This window comes from Corythoichthys intestinalis, chromosome 14, assembly GCF_030265065.1.
Source record: "Corythoichthys intestinalis isolate RoL2023-P3 chromosome 14, ASM3026506v1, whole genome shotgun sequence".
Taxonomy (NCBI): Eukaryota; Metazoa; Chordata; class Actinopteri; order Syngnathiformes; family Syngnathidae; genus Corythoichthys; species Corythoichthys intestinalis.
Genome location: NC_080408.1, coordinates 10,335,249 through 10,354,477, shown reverse-complemented (window position 1 = coordinate 10,354,477; position 19,229 = coordinate 10,335,249). Strand labels below are relative to the sequence as shown.

The following is a 19,229-nucleotide window of genomic DNA, read 5'->3' as shown; positions in this document are numbered from 1 at the left end:
TTCAATTCCCGGCTACGACTGCCCACTGTCCAAGTGCCCTTGGGCAAGACACTGAACCCTAATCTGCAAATGCATACGTGAAAGGGTAAATGTGTGCTAATGTAAAGCACTTTGGGCATGGTAACCATGTGGATAAATGCACTATATAAGTCCTCTCCATTTACCACTGCTAGCCCCTCCAAATTCAAATAGATTGGACATCTATTGCTGTAAAAAGCAGTGTATTAATAACATCTGTAATTTGAGTTGTCTGATAATATCGTACGATAAAAGCATTTTAAAATGATATCGGATAATATCGACATCAGTTTTTCGTTCTTGGTTTTGAGCCAAAATGTGTGTTGCCTTCAAAGTGAATGTACAAGACTTCAGCCTTTTGCCTTTGTGCAAGGGCTGGTCACAGCTTAGCACAACAGTTATGCTGATTGGCCATCAGATGTCTCCGAACTAAGATGCTTGGGATTTGTTTTGTGAGTATTATCATTATCAAGGCATACAATGGGGCATCATAATACAATTACCGTAATTTTTGGACAATAAGTCGCACCCGACTGTAAGCCGCCACCCACCAAATTTGACACGAAAACAGCATTTGTTCATAGATAAGCCGTGCTGGAAAATAAGCTGCTGCTGTCCTCACTGTATAATAGGATATTTACACCAAAAAATAATAACCAGGAATACTTTATTTGACAGTGGCATCATAAGACCGAATGAACGTCATGAAGGTTTGAACCAATTGGCTGCAAAGCTTCATTGCTTCAAGAAGCTTCATTTGGCCATCACTGCTCCTTTGGGGGGGACAGTCAACCTCTGCTGCCACCTGCTATCAACCTCCTAGCATGCATTGCAGCGCTACAGATGTAAATTGCAGTCAAAATGTATGTTCTCTGCTAATTATTTCTTCAGTTACTGTTCTAGTTGTTTCATTAATTGCTAGTTATGGAACTTGGCAACACTTTATTTGACAGTGGCCTCATAAGACAGTCATAAGACTATCATAACTATGACATGACACTGCCACTTCTCAGTAATCAATTTTTTGAATACGCATTCAGTACTTTAGAACGCGCGCACCTTTCTCGTGCAAAAGAGCCACTTGCTCACGCCATATTGCTCACCCAACCGAGAGTACGGATTTCATTCGACAGTGTAATCCGGGAGCTGCTTGAAAGTGGCCATTGATCTTCAGCCAGTTTAGCAGCCAGGTCGAGGGCAAAGAAAGGTCATTATGTTTAGTTCATTATGTTCAGTACTGTATATTAACCCCACTCTACCCCCTAAGCTGCTACTTTGCGGCTTATAGTCCAGTGCGGCGTATTTGTTGATTTATTTGGGCTGATTGATAACACTTTATTTTACAGTGGTGTCATAAGACTGTCATAAGACTGTCATAGTTATGACATGACACTATCATGGGCATTACTGAATACTTATGACGGATCTCATTAAGCGTCAACTGGCAAATTATGTCACTAACAGAATTTATGTCCAGCTGGGATCTTTTACATCCATTTAAAAATGAGATAATTTGACGGATAACACTAAATGACATCTGTTAAAAGTAGGGCTGTCAAACGATTTAAATTTTTAATTGAGTTAATCACAGCTGAAAAATCAATTAATCGTAATTAATTGCAATTCAACCCATCTCTAAAATAATGCAATATTTTTCTGTAAATTATTGTTGGAATGGAAAGATAAGACACAAGACGGACACAAACATTCAACATACTGTACATAAGTACTGTATTTGTGTATTATAACAATAAATCCAAAGATGGCATTAACATTTATGTGTATTTTGCATAGCTATTTGATTGGGAATGCCAATTCTCTGCGTTGAGTGCTTTTCTTTTTGTGAACATTATTTTTTTTGAGGGATAGGAATATTATTTATTTTGCGCTTTCACTAAATGATACTGTAGCGACTTAACTGTTTGGTCCACATACATGATGGGAAGTTGGGCAACCATGACTGTCAGTGGTGGCTGCAAATGGTATACAGTATGCTCTGTGTTGTGTTCAATTAGGTATGTTAAGAAAAATAACATCTCCTGCTCTGCCCAAATGCATGATCGGAAGGTGGGCAACCATGACTGTCAGTGGTGGCTGCAAATGGTATACAGTATTTTCTGCGTTGTGTTCAATTAGGCGTGTTAAGATAAAGATCGTCTCTTGCGCTGCCCAAATGCATGATGGGAAGTTGGGCAACCATGACTGTCAGTGGTGGCTGCAAATGGTATACAGCAGCGGTGTCCAAACTATTCCACATAGGGCTGCGGTGGGTGTGGGATTTTGTTCAAATCCATCATGAGGACAACCTTTTACCAATCTGGTGTCCCACAAGTGTAATCAGTTGATTGCAGTCAGGTGCTGCTTGTTTTAGCACAAACTTCATTGGTTAAACTGTCTGTGCTCGATTGGTAGGAACAAAAACCAGACCCACAGCGGCCCTTGAGGACAGGTTTGGAAACCCATCGTATACAGTATGTTCTGCGTTGTGTTCAATTAGGCGTGTTAAGATAAAGATCGTCTCTTGCTCCGCCCAAATGCATGATGGGAAGTTGGGCAACCATCACTGTTAGTTGTGGCTGCTTAAGCCAATAAAAGGCGCGGTTCAAAGAACGCCTGTGTCCACTCGCATTTCTCTGCCTTTTTGGTCTCAATGTGCTAAAATGGCGTAATTGTAAACTGTTTGAGGCAACGCATGAACGGGTTGTTCCGTCCATGAGTTAAGTGCGTCAAAAATTTTAACGTGATTAATTTAAAAAAATAATTACCACCCGTTAACGCGATAAATTTGACAGCCATACTTAAAAGCATTCATTAATGCTCAGAACAGTGTCATGTCATAATTATGATTGTCTAATGACAGTCTTATGGCGCCACTGTCAAATAAAGTGTTTCCAAATATTATAACTAGCAATTAATGAAACAACTGGAACAGTAACTGAAGAAATGATTCGCACAGAACATTACATTTGATTGTTATTTACATCTGTAGCGCTGCAATGCATGCTAGGAGTAGGGATGGAAAAACCGAGGCTTTCCGAAACAATGAACCACTTTTGAGACAATTGCCCTAAATTAAATCACTGTTTCGAGGTGTTTGACACACTGCAAGAGTTCCATCTACTGGATAAACAGTGCATGTTTCTTTTTAAAACTAAAGTTGTCAAATTGCCTCAGCATTACATATCTTCAATAGAATTAAGTGGATGTCGTCTATTTCAACAGTGAGATCGTGTCGTCATTAAGTGTGATTTACACAATTAAAGTTGAAATTTTTAAGCCCGTGTCATTGCTTTGTCTGTGAAGACGTGTTCAAAGCAGTATTTATAATACACGACAGTGCTAGTCTTGTTAGTGGCTCGTCCTTGATGTCAGGGAGTAACTGTATTTTTTTGTAAATATTACAGTAAGCACAGTGCTTGGGAACAGGGATATTATTTATTGCATGCTATAAGGATTTTTTAAATTGAGCCCAATAAAAGTAAGGAAAGGTTTCTGAAATATTTTAGTTTTTGATTAAGTTTAATTTCTGGGAGGGGGGGGGGTTGTGTTGTATTTGTATCTATTCTAAATAAACATATCCCACTATCTAGTGTATAACAATGTGAATGAATTTAATGAAATTTAAGTGATAATGATATTCCCACTCCTGACTTGAAAATGAGCAAATGTTTGTAGCACTCGCAAAAATCCCTCCTCTCAAAAAAGGCCGAATAACTGCGTTAATCTGCCACTTTTTATTGCGTTCCCACCGATTGAGCGGGCGGGCTCCCATCGAGTTTTCATTTTCCTGCGGAAACAGTGTGACTCGCTGACACATCTGTGACGTTCGAGGCCTCGTCAGCAGTGGTCACGTGATTTTTGGCTTGCTCGGTGCCGTTTTCGGAACACTGTTTTGACACACCTCTACTTCATTTGCTCGAATCAGATTCGAGCAGGAAGGCATCCCATCTCTAGCTAGGAGGCATGTTGGACGACAACAGTGATGACAGCAGGTGGCAGCAGAGGTTGAGTTTCTCCCCCAAAGGAGCAGTGATGGCCAAATGAAGCTTCTTGAAGCAATGAAGCTTTGCACCCAATTGGTTCAAAGCTTCATGGTGGTTCATTTGGTCTCATGACAGCCGTATGATGCTGCTGTCAAATAAAGTGGTACCGGTTAAAATCTTTTGGTGTAAATATCCCATAATACAGTGAGGACAGCTGCGGTTCATAGACCAGTGCGGCTTGTCTATGAACAAATCACGTTTTCGAGTCAAATTTGGTAGGTGGCGGCTTATAGTCAGGTGCGCCTTATAGTGCGAAATTACGGTATATACAGGAAATATATACTGTATTTCCCCTTTAAGATGTGTAGAGTTGACTAATAGGGTGGGGTTGTTTTACCTTGCAATTTGAAAAGAGGCTCTTGAATACATTTTATTGGATTGATTTTTATGTTGTTTTTTTACATGCAATGCTTTTAAATGTTTTACTTTTCATCATGTAAAGCTCGTTGAGTTACATTGTGTATAAAAATAGGAAAAGCTGTCTTCCCTTACATTCAGTGCATTTGCTCCATAAACAAGCAAAAAAAAAGGCAAATTGTAAGCTTATTAATAGAAACGTTTTTGTGGAGTGCACATGCAGCATTAGCATTGTTTCATTGTTTCCCATCTATTATGTGTAGGGCCTTCATGAAAGAACCTCAGCAGTATGGGTGTGGCTTATAGACAAGAGCAAAAAGGTAGGTGTGGGTGGGGGGAGGTTGTTGGGGTGCATTAAAAAAAAAAAAAAACATACTGCAGTATGCACTCAGAAGCTGCTCCGGGCTAAGCTCCAAAGCTTGTGGCAGGATAAGCTGCAAGTCATTAGGCGAAACACACATATGCGCACACACACGGGTGAAGGATGCAAGATGCTGAGTCCGCCGAGCTTCCCAAATGTGGCAAAATCAGCTCTTAATGCACAGCACCACATGATTTGTGGCTGTTACCTAAAATAACCTTCAACACCTTAGTCTTGCAAAAAGCTGTCTTTGCCTTTAACGCAGTACCGAGCAAGTTAGGATAGTGCCCTTTTACGCATAAAGATTAGAGACGAACGTTCCCCTCATTGAAATAATCCCCAAAATCCCGGGTTTCTCTCACATTAAAATTTTCTTTTGTGGCTCTGATGTGGTAATTTTGCAGCATCTCAGCGTGAGAGTGGCTCCTGAAAGATTCATGGGTTGTACTCTGAACACAACAACTGCATCCTAAATAAATCAAATTAGCGTGAGGTGTAGCATGCCTACTCTTTGTCAATAAAATGACTTTCTCAATTGTAAATGGGGGCAAGACCACCCACCTATAGCCCAGATCTCGACTTTGTTCAACCATGTGCAGGATGTAAGACTCCCGGCTGGTGCCGGTTAGCCCCGGCAGGAGGAGGACAGTGGGTCTTGCAGCGGGGTCGGGATGAGTCAGGCTGTCATCATTGTCAAACCAATCCAAGGAGATCTGTCCTCCATCTGCCGCTTTAATAAGCTCACTGCGGAAAGAGGTGGCACACAGCAATCAGCATCTTTGTCACCTTTACCTTTTACCTGGATCCCCTGGTTCTTCCTACGCCTTCCTACTAGCCGTGAAAAGATACGCATTGAAGTCAATTCATTTTAAACGGTAAAGCTGAGATTAAATGAACACGTTTTAGGCAATAGTCCTAACCGTCTTATAAGTAAAGACAACACCATGTGCATCCAAGCCCAAATAACCAAAAGTATCTGAACCTTTTGGAATTTCTCACGTTTCTGCATAAAATCACCATCAAATGTGATCTTATCTTTGTCAAAATCACACAGATGAAAAAACAGTGTCCGTGTTTAACTAAGACCACCCAGCCTTTGTGGCTCCTCCCATTTTGCACTTGCCATTCGGGATGGGCGGATCGATACCAAAATATCGATATTTCGATCCAGCGCGTTGAGTTTAGGTATCGATCCCCAAGCAAAAGTATCAATATTTGAAATTAATGTATTATATTTTCTTTGTCTATTTTTTTGGGTATATTTTTGTGCACACTTTTTGTACTACTTCTCCCTCTGGCCACAGGAGGTTTTTGCTATGGGCAATGTGGGCGACCGCCCAGGGCGCAATCTATTTGGGGGCGCATAAGCGCCCTCGAGAAAAAATAAAATAAAATAAAATAAAAATCCGCTAGTTTTCTAGACTAATATCGTTCATTTCCACGTCAAGTTAGTAGAGTGGGCGCTAGGGCGCCCCTTACTATCATGTCAACTGCTGCTGAGAGTCGTTTGTGTCAGAAGTAGAGGTTAGATCTTGTGCCCGAACCCAAAATGTTAAGCATTCACGTTCGGGTCGGGTCGGGCCGCCGTGCTGGACTAATAAATTATATATAAAAAAAAAAAAAAATAGAGAGCAGGCTCTCTGTATTGCGCTTTTGCTTGTGCATGCACGCACATAAACGCCGTGGCGCCGCCCGCTTTTTCTTCTTGTCCTCCCGCTGTAGCACTTGCGCACGGCCGAGGCACCGCCCTCTTTTTCATTTTCTCTTGTTCTGGCGCCTTGCGCGTGTACACAACTCCACAACTCCTCATCCTCGTGGTACTTCTTTTTCAATATGGAGCAGCGAGAAGTTAAAAACAAACTGAAGACGGGCGAATGGAAGAGGCAAGAATGCACCGTTAGGAGTGAGGTGTGGAAAGAATTTCAATTGATCGTGGAAGATGCAACAAAAAACTGTGTCGGCTTCGTCGAATGCTACAAATATAAACCCAAAACTTTCCAAGTTGGCAAGAAAAAGTGTTGTGCATCCCTGCAAGCACCAGCCGCAGCAGCTGCGAGAGAGTTTCAGCGCTGCAGGCCGCACAATAGATCAGTGGAGAACGTCACTGAAACCTGCCAGTGGACGCAATCTTATTCCTGCACGATGACGACCAAAAAATATAAACAGTGTAAGTAAGCCATAATATCCTGCTGTTCAAATCGCCATTTTTAGCCCGAGCCGGTCTAGTTATTTCCCTTATTTCACAGGAATAAAGAGCAGGACATGAGGCCGCAAGTTGCAGACTGCAGTCAAGGCCAGCCCGCAGTTTAAAAGCTTTTATTTCATTTGTAATTTTTTTAAATAATTCATTTTTGGTATCATTGTCATTACAATAAAGAATGTTATTTCAAAGCATTTGTAGTTGTTTTTTTTTTTGCAGCTGATGGGGTGGTTTGCCCAGGGCGCGAAAGTAGCCAGGACCGCCACTGCCTCTGGCTCACACAAATTGGGAATTATTTTCCTGTCCAAACTCAAAAATACAAAATACATATTTTATCTGATTCCACAAAAAAAATCAGGTATAGGGACTTTAATAAAAGTATTAAGTGAATGGTTTGTTAAATATTTAGAGATTTAAACTATCCTGCTGCAGACTTCAAGATTCTCAAGGAAACTTAATGACCTAATGCTTTACTTGACCTTATTATTATTTCTTATTCATTTATTATTATTTATTGCTAATTTATGTTTAGCATTTATTTTGTTTAATATTTTATTTCTTTTTCTGTGAAATATATTTTTCCATATTGTTTTGTTTCAAACGATTAAATGCTTGATTTCTTATGTTTTATTCCTATTTATTTTTATTTTGTTAAAGGTCTGTTTCAATTATTTCAAAATATGTTTGAAAATTGTGTTAGTAGAATACAATTCAAAAACGGCAAGTGTCTATTATTTATTGGATTTGTTTTTAATGATCAACCATTAGGAGGGCGGTAACATGCTACGATTAATTAGTTCTTTAATTAGATAAAAAATATTTAACTTGGGTGGATTAAAATTTGATCAAATACAACGTGTAGCAGGGAAATGCTCTGTGCATATGAATTTAAGGGTCATGGTTAAAGAGTTAGACTGACTAATCAGATTTTGTTGATAATGGATTGGTTTGTGAGTTTGTAGGGTAACTGCTTTGCTAGTTATTAAAAGCAGCAGTTTTTTCATTGCAATGCATATTTGACACAAAGAGACTTTTAATAGTTTTTGAGTGCTTGCTGTACATTAGATATCATCAGAATGGCTGAGAACTCTGCAGGGTTGTGTGTATATTGTATATAATATGTATAAAATATGAACATCTGGCATCGATATCGGATCGGGATCGCAATATTTGGCCTTGGTATTACTTGGTATCGGATCGAATCCAAAATCACTGGTATCGCCCATCCCTACTTGCCATGGGCCGCTTTTCAAAATGGGCTGCCGCTAGTGGGAAACAGCCTTAACTGACGTCACAAGATGGTTGCGCTCATAAGCAGTGTCATTTTTTGTATTTCAACATTATTTTCTCCATTATCAAACTGTAGTAAGTGTTTATATGCCAAGGTTACTGTGCGGTCAATGGAAAAACAGTCCAATTTTAGAGCAGATCTGGTTCACTTGGCAGCCAATGAGTGGTTCACATTTCAAAAACAAATGTCTTCTAATGTAAATAAAATGTGTCCTTAAAGTGACACATCACAAGACCAAGTGTTTTAAACAGGGGGGATTTTGCACCGAAGGTTTTTAATAGAGATGTCCCGATTTTGCCGATCGATCGGGTCCGAGCACGTCATTTTCAAAGAATCGGAATCGGCAAAAAATATCGGACATGCCTTTTTTTTAATATATATATTTTAATTAAATTGTTTTCCAATTGTATTTAACGTTACAGACATAATATGTTACACTCATCCAGAGTCTTTAGTTTAGGCTTAAGGTAGGGTTATCAAATTTATCCCGTTAACGGCGGTAATATATATATATTTTTTATTTATCACGTTAAAATATTTTATGCAATTAACGCATGCGCTGCACAGCCCTCTCACGCATTGTCACATTCAATCTGTAATGGCGCCGTTTTACCTATATATAGAGCTGAAAGGCAGCGTAAAATGAGTAGAGTGAATTTTGGCAGCCTTTGGAGCCTTTTTTTAATTGGCTAAAGCCTTACAATCCCTCTTCCTACGATTAAAAATATCGTGGGAAGCAATGTGGGGAAGCAAGGTAGTAATTGATCTTATTCTTAACACCCTATGTTATTTCCCAACGCAGAGAAGATATATCAATTGGTACCACAACGCACAGTCATGGTTGCACTTCCCATCATACATTTGGGCAGAACAGTTAAATGGCTACAGTATCATTTACTGAAAGCTCAACAAATACACTAGATGGCAATATTTAGTCACAATATACAAAGTCACATTTATCCTTTAAGAATTACAAGTCTTTCGATTGGTGGAACCCTCTCACATAAGGAATGTTAATAATGTAAATGCCATCTTGAGGATTTATTGTCATAATAAACAATACGTTGAATGTATATATTCATCCGAGTTTTATTCATTTTTTTTCTTAATGCATTGCCAAAATGTATATGATCAGGAAAAATTATCGGGAATGATTGGAATTGAATCAGGAGCAAGAAAACATGATAGGAACAACCCTAGTTTTTAATCTTTCCGCCCCTATGGTAACAGAAAAATTTTGATGATTTTCTTTTTTTTAATAATCCAAAACAATTAGATACATGACAAAGAGAGAAAAATACAAATTGACTTGCAGTATGAAAGTGATTACTCTGGCTTATTGATCTCGGTGCCGCCATATGTAGGAATTGGATGAGAGAGCAGAAACTTTGCTGACAGCTTGCTCATTTCCCAAGAGATCATACAGTAACTAGTGTGCTTTGTACAATATAAAAACAAAGCACTGTGCCAGCGGATCCGTACATGCTCCATCAATTCCGGCGCCGGTCCACCTTGGCCTGAGTACATTACACCTTTTGCACAGGGAGCATGAAATTACAGAAGCTCTGTGAAATATGCACCTGCATAGCCAATGAAACAACCCTTTAGTCACAAGATTTGTCCTCGGTTTAACCCTTAGTAACTTCATTAAGGGAGGATTTAGGGTGGGAGTGTCCAGTGGCTATTCTGAGACATATCTCCTGCAAATGTGGCTGTCACTTTTAATAACAGCCATAGGTTGGAAACACAGCGTAATGCCATCGCAAATATCTTTTTAACATCATCAGTGATGATGCTAAGAGGACTAGTTGTACATAAATCATTATAAAAACCTGCAGATTAGGAAACACAATGATCTATGTTTTCATTTTTAAAAATATTGATTTAAACATGGTTTTAATGGATGTGTATAAGTCAATTCCATGGCTATAGATATTCATGATGTTCATTATTTTGTTTAGTCTTAAAGGGATTCTCGGACTTTACGCTCTAATAAGCCACAATTGTTCTCTTTTACTAAAATACGTTATTAGAAACACATATATTATTGCCATTGATTTAAAAATCTATAATTTTTAGTACATGTTTTGACCAACGGAGGGTGCCATGTTTTAAGCACTCAATGCACGCTCGGGCATAATGACGCGGTTGGGCTGGACTGGGAGTATAGCTGTGCTAGCTAGCAAGCGAAGCAAGTATGACGACCGGCATGAGTTTGTTACATTCTGCTTCTGATCAGATTGTTTTGTTACAGAAATGTGGGATGAGGTCCCAACATTGTACCTGCAACCAATTCCAGCTCATCAGCAGTGTCTTTAATGCATACGACAGGAGAAAAAAAGTCTTAAATAGCATTATTATGTGAATTAGAATCATATTTTGAGACGATTCGACTATATACAACAATTTAGCAAAGCGCAGTGGACGAGAAATTAGTCTTTTAATCTGCCGGTTAGCCACGCCTACCGTTGTAGGGCTCGAGCATCCCCAACAGGTGGATGACGTCAGCGGGAGACTGGGCTCATCGGTTTTACTATTCAGCCCATTGAGGGGGGATTATTCAGAACGAGGAAAACGCAACGAAGAGAGCCGCAAAATGTCATTGTTTATGCTAGCCCGAACCGAGTGATGTTTCAAAGTCTTCGAAGCGGAAATCACACATAACTAGCCCGGATTATTTGACATGACGACTGGGTTGTCGATTGTCTTTGTGGATCGGCAAACCGCCTGGCGGAGAGCAATTTACAGATCGTTCCCCGGAGGAGGGCGGCTGCAGTTGTTGTGCAGCTAACGTGCAGCTAATGTGCATGAGGAGAGCTTTTTACATGCCTATCAATGATCAAACGTAAGTAGTCCTTTATTTAAAGAAAGTTTGTAGTGTTTACTTTGTAATCGCTGTATTCGTATTTGACATAATACAAAACAAGATGTTTACTCACTTCCTCGTAAGTCCAATGGTCCCACAGTAGTCGGGCTTGTTTTGGCCAATATCCACAGTGAATGGGAACCTTTTGAAACTCCAAAAAGGCGCACACGCCTCTCCCTCATAGCGCAAGATTTTTCTGCAGCCGTTTGGCTGGCGTGATGCGAAAAATAAACGTATTCATCCGCAAAATCAGCTGAATCCTTAGTCCTCATACACAACAGTACGGCTGGAAAGTGAAGAGGACGCCTTCAACCGTACACGTCACAGCGCCCTCCTCCTCAATGCAAAACCGAACGCGGAAGTCACTCATTTTCATGGCGCGGGATTCAAAAAACTAAATAAATATAGCGATCGCTTCCACACACATCCAAGCGGTCCATATCATTCGGGAGCATAAAATACCGCGTGTATCATGAAATAAACATTCTTTTTCATGTCACACCGATCCTAGGCGGCTTGCCGAGATATTGACTTGCTGCCATTTGGCAGTTTGTATACCCCTTTGTTGCTAGTTGCATTATTGTCTTGTTTTTTTTGTTTGTCTGCCCCTCACTGCACTTTTCCCTAATTTTTAAATTTTTTTTAATTGATCTCGACCTACTGTCACGGAACCTTTTTGTGTCTCAATATTCGCAAACGCGTGTGTTTTTATGTGTTCAATAAACCCTTTTATGTTACTGTTGTCTGCTTGCTGTCTGAAGTGAGACACATTTTCTAATTCCGTGCTCAAGCCTGCCGCACTTTCTTTCTTTCTCCATTTCAGGTTTTACCGCACAGACAACGCATGTCGGTTGCGATTGCTTTATAAGGAAAATCATGACTCCGCCATCACGCGCCCATGTGGTCTACGCGCTCGTCTGTCGAATGGGAAATGCGGGTTTGAATCCCGTTGGGGACGTTCATTTAATTATTACTTTTGCTGCTCGTTTTGTGAAATATAAACATTGCTGTCCTGCTCATCACTTTTCCGCTCGGGTTGAAATTGGAAGGGCAGAACCGACGACATGTTTAGTTAGCTAATGAGTGACACTGTGGAAGTACTGCAGCGCTGCCCAGTGACGTCACTGCCCAGAGTGCATTGCGTCGTCAACAACAATGGCGACCTACTAGTTAAACTAATTTTTCAAGTTTTATAAAAACGAAAACATTAAAATCAAATTACCGTATTGGCCCGAATATACGACGGTGTTTTTTGCATTGAAATAAGACTGAAAAAGCGGGGGTCATCTTATATTCGCGGTCTAGACATTATACCCATTCACGACGCTAGATGGCGCCAGATATCATTGAAGCGATGTTCTGCCATGACAGAGCTCAGCTACTCTCAAGTTTAACCAGTTTGCATGATTTTATTGAATGTTTTTCCTTATTCAGATTTGTTTCAAGACTACAGTTACAGTTAGACATCACTTTGATGGTTAATGCAGTTATTGCAATTTTGTTGTTTTATCACAATAGATTGGTTTATTTACATTTCAAAAACCAGAAGCCATTCATTTACGAATGTGATTGCACTTTAGTTTACATATTTAAATGTTCAGATATTAAGATATGAATGAGGCAAAATAACATGCTTTTTCTCTCAAATACATTGTTATAATCATTTGTTTCAGATGTACTGTAATTATTTTTAGGGGGTCGTCTTATAATCGGGGCCGTCTTATATTCGGGCCAATACAGTATCATAACTCATACTGACATTTATCTTTTAAGAACTACAACTCTTTCTGTCCGTGGTTCCCTTTAAATTATTACCTGTTTTTCACAATTTTAGAGGTGTTCGAAATTTATATCGTCTCTCCACTGGTGAGTATTTCTACACACTCTTTCCTTCCCCAAATTTATCAGTGTTGCTTAAGAACTACACTCAGATTTGAAACAGTGAATAAAGGCCGAATACTTCGGCTATCAGAGGTCAACACAACCCAACACTGTTCGTTCTTGACAGAATTCCATGATATGCTTCTTGTGTTAAATTCAATGATAGACAAGGACTCACTTCCTGTAGACCACACCAGGCTTGGCCGTGACAAAGGGTCTGAGCAGAGTTTGGATGCGACTCTCCCAGCACCAGAAGGTGGGGTAGTAGGTCTCGGACACAATGGGACATTGCTCACGCAGGAACTGGTAGAACTTTTTTCCTCCTGAAATGAGCTGCGGCTTCTGCAATAGAACCCAAACATATACATGTCAAATGTTATGCAGCCCACAACAATTGGGCTAAAATTAAAGGGGATGAAATTTGTCCTAACTCATTGGCTGCCATTGACAGCAACAGACATCATTCCCATTGATGGCAAAGGGCGTCCAATCAATTCAAGTTCCCAGTTCAAATAGATTGGGTGTCTATCATTTTGAATGGCAGCCAATGAGTTAATTCATTGAAGTAACGTTGGTACAATATCCAAAGTAACATGTAAAATAAATTTGGACTCTTGATACAAAAAAACAACATGTTTTTATTTTATTTTTTTCTTGAAAAATACCATACCACAATAAACCTAAAAAGTTTGGCTAAACATTTCATATAACATAGTGTATGATCTGATTAATTTTGTACTTTGTGGTCAATCTGTTTTATCTATACTGCGATATTATATCTGATATGTACTGTACGTTTGAGCTGGCTATCTGGTCAGATTTAGATAAGCTCTATTTATGAAAATCAGAATCTCTGTCTTTTACCACAAACAATGTTCAGTCTTTTCCATCAAAATTGGTGCTTGCAAAACACAGTAATGGACTCACCTCTATTGTTGATGCCAAAAACGTCAAAGTAAATCATACGCAATTTTTCAAATGATGAATGTCAAATTTTGTCAAATCAAAGACTTATCTTTCTCTGCCATAGGCTGGATCTATTTTAACTGGAAGGGACTGGCAGTAATAGTTCAAAAATAATAAAATAGCAGGGAAAATTTCATTTGAACCCTTTCAGACACGACGGTCACTATAGGGAAGAGCTATTCAAAAGTTGACACTTATGACCTTCAGTCTTTTGTAGTGTAAATGACTATTTTTGCTCAGCAATTATTATTATACTACATTTTTTTAAAAATTAAATTACAACAGTGTTATTAAAAACTAAATTAATGAAATAAAATTAATAAAACATATCAAATAACAGTAGTTCCACAAAGCCATACTCTTTACTTTTAGTTGAGTAGATTTTTGAAGAAGAAACACTACTCTTACTCTGCTACCTTGGGCTTTGGACTACAATAATCTTTACAATTTTCATATTTATCCTACATTTTAACTTTTACTTTTTTTTGACAGACGCCAACAGTGGCGCTACTAATTTCACCAATGAGGCGTTGCGTTATACCAATCAGAATCAAGCTTGCCGTTCAATGATCACGCCAGCCTGTTGAATCACGTGGTGTCCTTAAAGCACCGTAAAAAAAAAATTAATATTTAACATAGAGCGCTGCCGACTTAAAAGCGCGGATTTTAACCTTTCTCCCAGTTTTTATCTGGCACTAACTATAGATATGATCCTTTTAGTTTCATAATGGGAAATATGTTTTCTCCACTAGAGGGCACTCATGCTCTTTCGACAAATGAGGCTTCATTTCTGAATTTTTTTTTTTTTTTGTATCACCGAAAGTCAATGATTTTTTTTTTGCCATGTGGCTTTTTTTTTAATGTGGCAAAATGGATTTTGGCATGTGGCATTTTTTTGGCATGTGGGATTTTTTTGGCATGTGGCAAAACGGATTTTGGCATGTGGCACTTTTTTTTGCCATGTGGCCTTTTTTTGGTATGCGGCAAAATTGATTTTGCCATGTGGCATTTTTTTTTTTTTAGCCGTGTGGCAAAATGTATTTTGGCATGTGGAATTGTTCGGGGTATGTGGCAAAATGGATTTTGGCATGTGGGATTTTTTTTGTATGTGGCAAAATGGATTTTGGCATGTGGCTTTTTTTTTTTTTTTTTTTTGCTATGTGGCATTTTTTTGGTTTGTGGCAAAATGGATTTTGGCATGTGGCATTTTTTTGGCATGTGGCAAAATTGATTTTGGCATGTGGCATTTTTTTGCAATGTGGCATTTTTTTGCCACGTGACAAAATATTTTGGCATGTGGCATTTTTTTTTTGCAACGTGGCAAAATGGATTTTGGCATGGGGCATTTTTTTGCAACATGGCAAAACGGATTTTGGCATGGGGCATTTTGGGGGGGGGGGGCGGGATGTGGTAAAACTGATTTTGCCGTGCGGATTTTTTTTGCCATGTGGCAAAATGTATTTTGGCAGGTGGCATTTTTTTGGTATGTGGAAAATGGATTTTGGTATGTGGCTTCCTATATGTGGCTAAACACATGGCAAAAAAATGTCACATGGCAAAATCCATTTTGCCACATACCAAATACCAATTTTCGTTTCCAGCCCTGCTGCATTATCATTGTATCACATCATCAGGGACGTTAAATCGTTGAAACAGGTCGCTCGTGTTTGTGAGCTTTAGTTTGGAAACAATACATTAGTGTGAGACACACACAAAATCCTAGGGGGCGCGCTCGAGCACTTCTAGTTATACAGTACTGTATTGAGACATCCGGTGAACTGTAACTGCCTTGACATTGAATGCACAAATGTGTGTGCGTTACGAATGTGAGTGTAAATAACAGGTGTTTTAGGGTTGGGATTATTCCATTCATGTGAGCATTGATAGAGTAAAAATGCAGAGCGTCGTTTCCGTTTTGCCGGCAGGCAGCTCTTCGAGTGACATTACGACCACATGATGATGCTGATACCTCTGCAAGCCGGCGCATCGAGACATCACATTCACGTGTGAACAATCCAGACGAATTCATAGAGATAAAACAGGGCGGGTGTACCTTGGCCACGGAGATGAGGTAATAGCAGGTGTACGCCGCGCTGAAGCCGAGCACCAGAGAGAGTCCGACTCCCGAGTCCAGCAGACCAACTTTCACTTGGTTTTCCAGATAATGAGACAGGTCCCGCGTCAAAACGTTGAAACTGAGCTCCGGCGAGATCATTGCAAGGCGCACCGACACTCGGAACACTGGGCTGTGTGGACAGCGGCCGGCTCGCCAGTCAGACACAATCTATGCGCGCGGATGTGGGTGTGTGTTCCGTGTATGTGTGTGTGCGCGCGCCGCCTGCACTGAAGGAGACAGTCAAGGGGACGATGAGGGTAGCGGGTAGGGCATTTAGTAGCCGGTGCATGTGCAAAACTCACCGTGCGATGGCGCTAGTTGTCCGAATTACGTAGATAGAGCGTGATGCCCCTGCAGAGCGGAGTATCGGACCTGTCACCAAAGGGAGGGCCATAGGGGACCGTGCCCGCCCCTTTAAGTTGTGTCCCCTTAACCATAGCACAGATTTGTTAAACCAACTCGTTTTTAGGGGTAACAAAAATAATCAACAACCACATAGGTGCAATTTCATAAGCAGAGTTTAAGGAGGGGCCAGGTTGGCCAGGCCCCCCCTGGTGGCCGAAAAGTGTCATTGCATGTAATTGACTTTCCTATATATCTATAGACCCTACTCACGTGACGTCACAGCCACGCCCCCGTGCCATGTTGTCCGGATACTAGTCATGTTAATGCATTAGCGCTTCGTAAATTCCTCCTATTATGGCGTGTTTTTCTGCTCGTTAACATTAATAATCAAAATGGTGAAGTCGTGTGTGGCGGTCGGTTGCAAAAACAGAGAAGATAGACGGAGAGACTTGAATTTTTACCGTATTCCGAGAGACCCGAAGAGGAGACCGCGATTGACTGCTGCAATTCGACGAGAAAACTGGGCTCCAAACGACTACCACAGATTATGTAGTAGTCATTTTATATCTGGTAAGATGCATTTAATATATATTTAGAGGGTTTTGGGCTGACAACCACAATTAAGATCATTGCTAGGCTAATCGCCGACAACATACACGTATGTATGTAGTGAGTGCTATCGCTAAACCATATAAACATTAAAAGCCCTAGCTCCATTGACAAATGACATGAAATACATTAGACTTGACAGTGGATGTTAGCAAGAACAAAAGATTTTGAATTGAAAATTTCGTAACTCACCTTCCGAGCACAAGATTCCTGACGAATTTTCGTGTACGAGGACCTGTTTTACCCAACCAGCAACGTAGCATTTATAAGCCTCCAAGCTCTTAAAGTTTTTCAAACTTTCGTGAGAATAGGCTGATTTTGTGTGGACAAGATAGTTGTAAATATCAGGATATCAGATGACAGGCGAAGCCAGCGGGTCGAAAAACATCGATTTAGGCATCAAATACGGATCTGGCGAATGGATAAACTGAAGCTTTTCCACGTAACGCCTTTTATGCAACGGATCCAATGAGTTTACAGCATCAGATAACACCGGGGCTTCCATGAATTGCTCTATAACTTGCTCGACTAATTGAAAACAATGAGAATAGGTCTGAAAAAGAGGTACAATATGGGGGCCGGAAACAGCGACACGCCCATTTTGTGACGTAGGTGAGTAGGCTCTATAAGTTGTAAAGCAAGAAAACAAACAACAAAAATGAATGAAATGAACTAAAAATATTAGGGGTGTCAAACAATTAAATTTTTTAATCGAGTTAATTACAGTTTAAAAATTAATTAATCGTAATTAATCGCAATTCAAACCATCTCTAAAGTATGCCATATTTTTCTGTAAATTATTGTTGGAATGGAAAGATAAGACACAAGACGGATATATACATAAAATATACTGTACATAAGTGCTGTATTTGTTTATTATAACAATAAATCCACAAATGGCATTATTAACATTCTTTCTGTTTAAGTGATCCATGGATAGTAAGACTTGTAGTTCATAAAAGATCAACGTTATAGTTACAAGTTATAGTAATTTTATATTAAAACCACCTTCATATTTTCGTTTTAATAAAATTTGTACAATTTTCAATCAAAAGTAGAGTTAATATAATAATAAGAATAAAAATAACAATAATAAGAATTGAGTGACCAATTGAGTAAGGCCAGTTCACTTTGCATTGTTGTTTAGCTGTGTGAGAATAGGGCCTCATTACTACAGACTGAAGTGCTTTTCTTTTTGTGAACATGATTTTTTTTTGACAGAGAGCAATATTATTTTTGTTGTGCTTTCACTAAATGATACTTCTGTTTGTTGTGAAGGAGTTGCAGAAGCGTATGGCAATAAACGGCGCAGCCCAAAGAACGCCTGTGTCCACTCGCCCTTATAACAGATATATCTCTGAGCATATCTTACCCAAAATACAACAAGAGACACATAATTGCCACTAAAAGAAAGAAAACTTACCGAAATATGTGTGGAGCACAAAGCAACAGCATAAACGTCTCACAACTACTAATTCTCCCACAATTAGAAGGAATAACATTAGTATGGAACGGCGCTGCGCTGCCCCCAAGCGGCCGGTGGCATTCTCTTCACTCTTAATGTCCATAAACGGCCTCATTGAAATCTGTTTGAGGCAATGCGAGAGCGGCTCATTCAGTGCATGCGTTAATTGCGTCAAATATTTAACGTGATTAATTTAAAAAATTAATTACGCCCGTTAACGCGATAATTTTGACAGCCCTAAAAAATATATTTTTATAATGGGTCTAAATTATTTTTCGAACAGATCATGTGACTAGCACCTTAGACGGTTATTTGCTTTGCATATCATTCCCCCCCCCCCCCCCCCCAAAAAAAATGGGGAGGGGTATTTAATCTTTTATAAATGATTTTTTTCTTTGATTGAAAATATTTTTTTAATAATTGAAGCAACTTTTGGGGGGATTGAATGATTTAGACCAGACGTCCAAAGTTCGGCCCGGGGGCCAAATGCGGCCCGTGAACAAATTTCATTCGGCCCCCCGCCTCTGTCATAAAATCAATAACGTCTGGCCCGCACACAGACTTAATAAATTGGTCAGCAGTACTGCTACCAGCATATGAAGTAGCTTACACACTAAATGCTACTCCTCATTTACCCACTAAAAGGCAGCAGCACTCTAGCAATATTACCCCGTGTGACCCTTCCAATTTTCTAAAATGGCGATAATCAAC

The 19,229-nt window shown here is 39.7% G+C and overlaps 1 protein-coding gene across 2 annotated transcripts in view; it reads right to left on the bottom strand.

The window, feature by feature from the left end:
• Positions 1 to 16,301, bottom strand: part of abhd3 (abhydrolase domain containing 3, phospholipase) — a 44,824-nt gene extending 28,523 nt beyond the window's left edge. For both annotated transcript variants that reach the window (XM_057858461.1, XM_057858462.1), the window contains exons 1-3: positions 16,037 to 16,301; positions 13,196 to 13,359; positions 5,341 to 5,523 (exon numbers count right to left, since the gene is read on the bottom strand). In XM_057858461.1, the coding sequence (XP_057714444.1) occupies positions 5,341 to 5,523; positions 13,196 to 13,359; positions 16,037 to 16,198 (509 nt within the window). In that variant the 5' untranslated portion in view covers positions 16,199 to 16,301. The remainder of the gene's footprint in view (positions 1 to 5,340; positions 5,524 to 13,195; positions 13,360 to 16,036) is intronic.
• Positions 16,302 to 19,229: the final 2,928 nt, after the last annotated feature.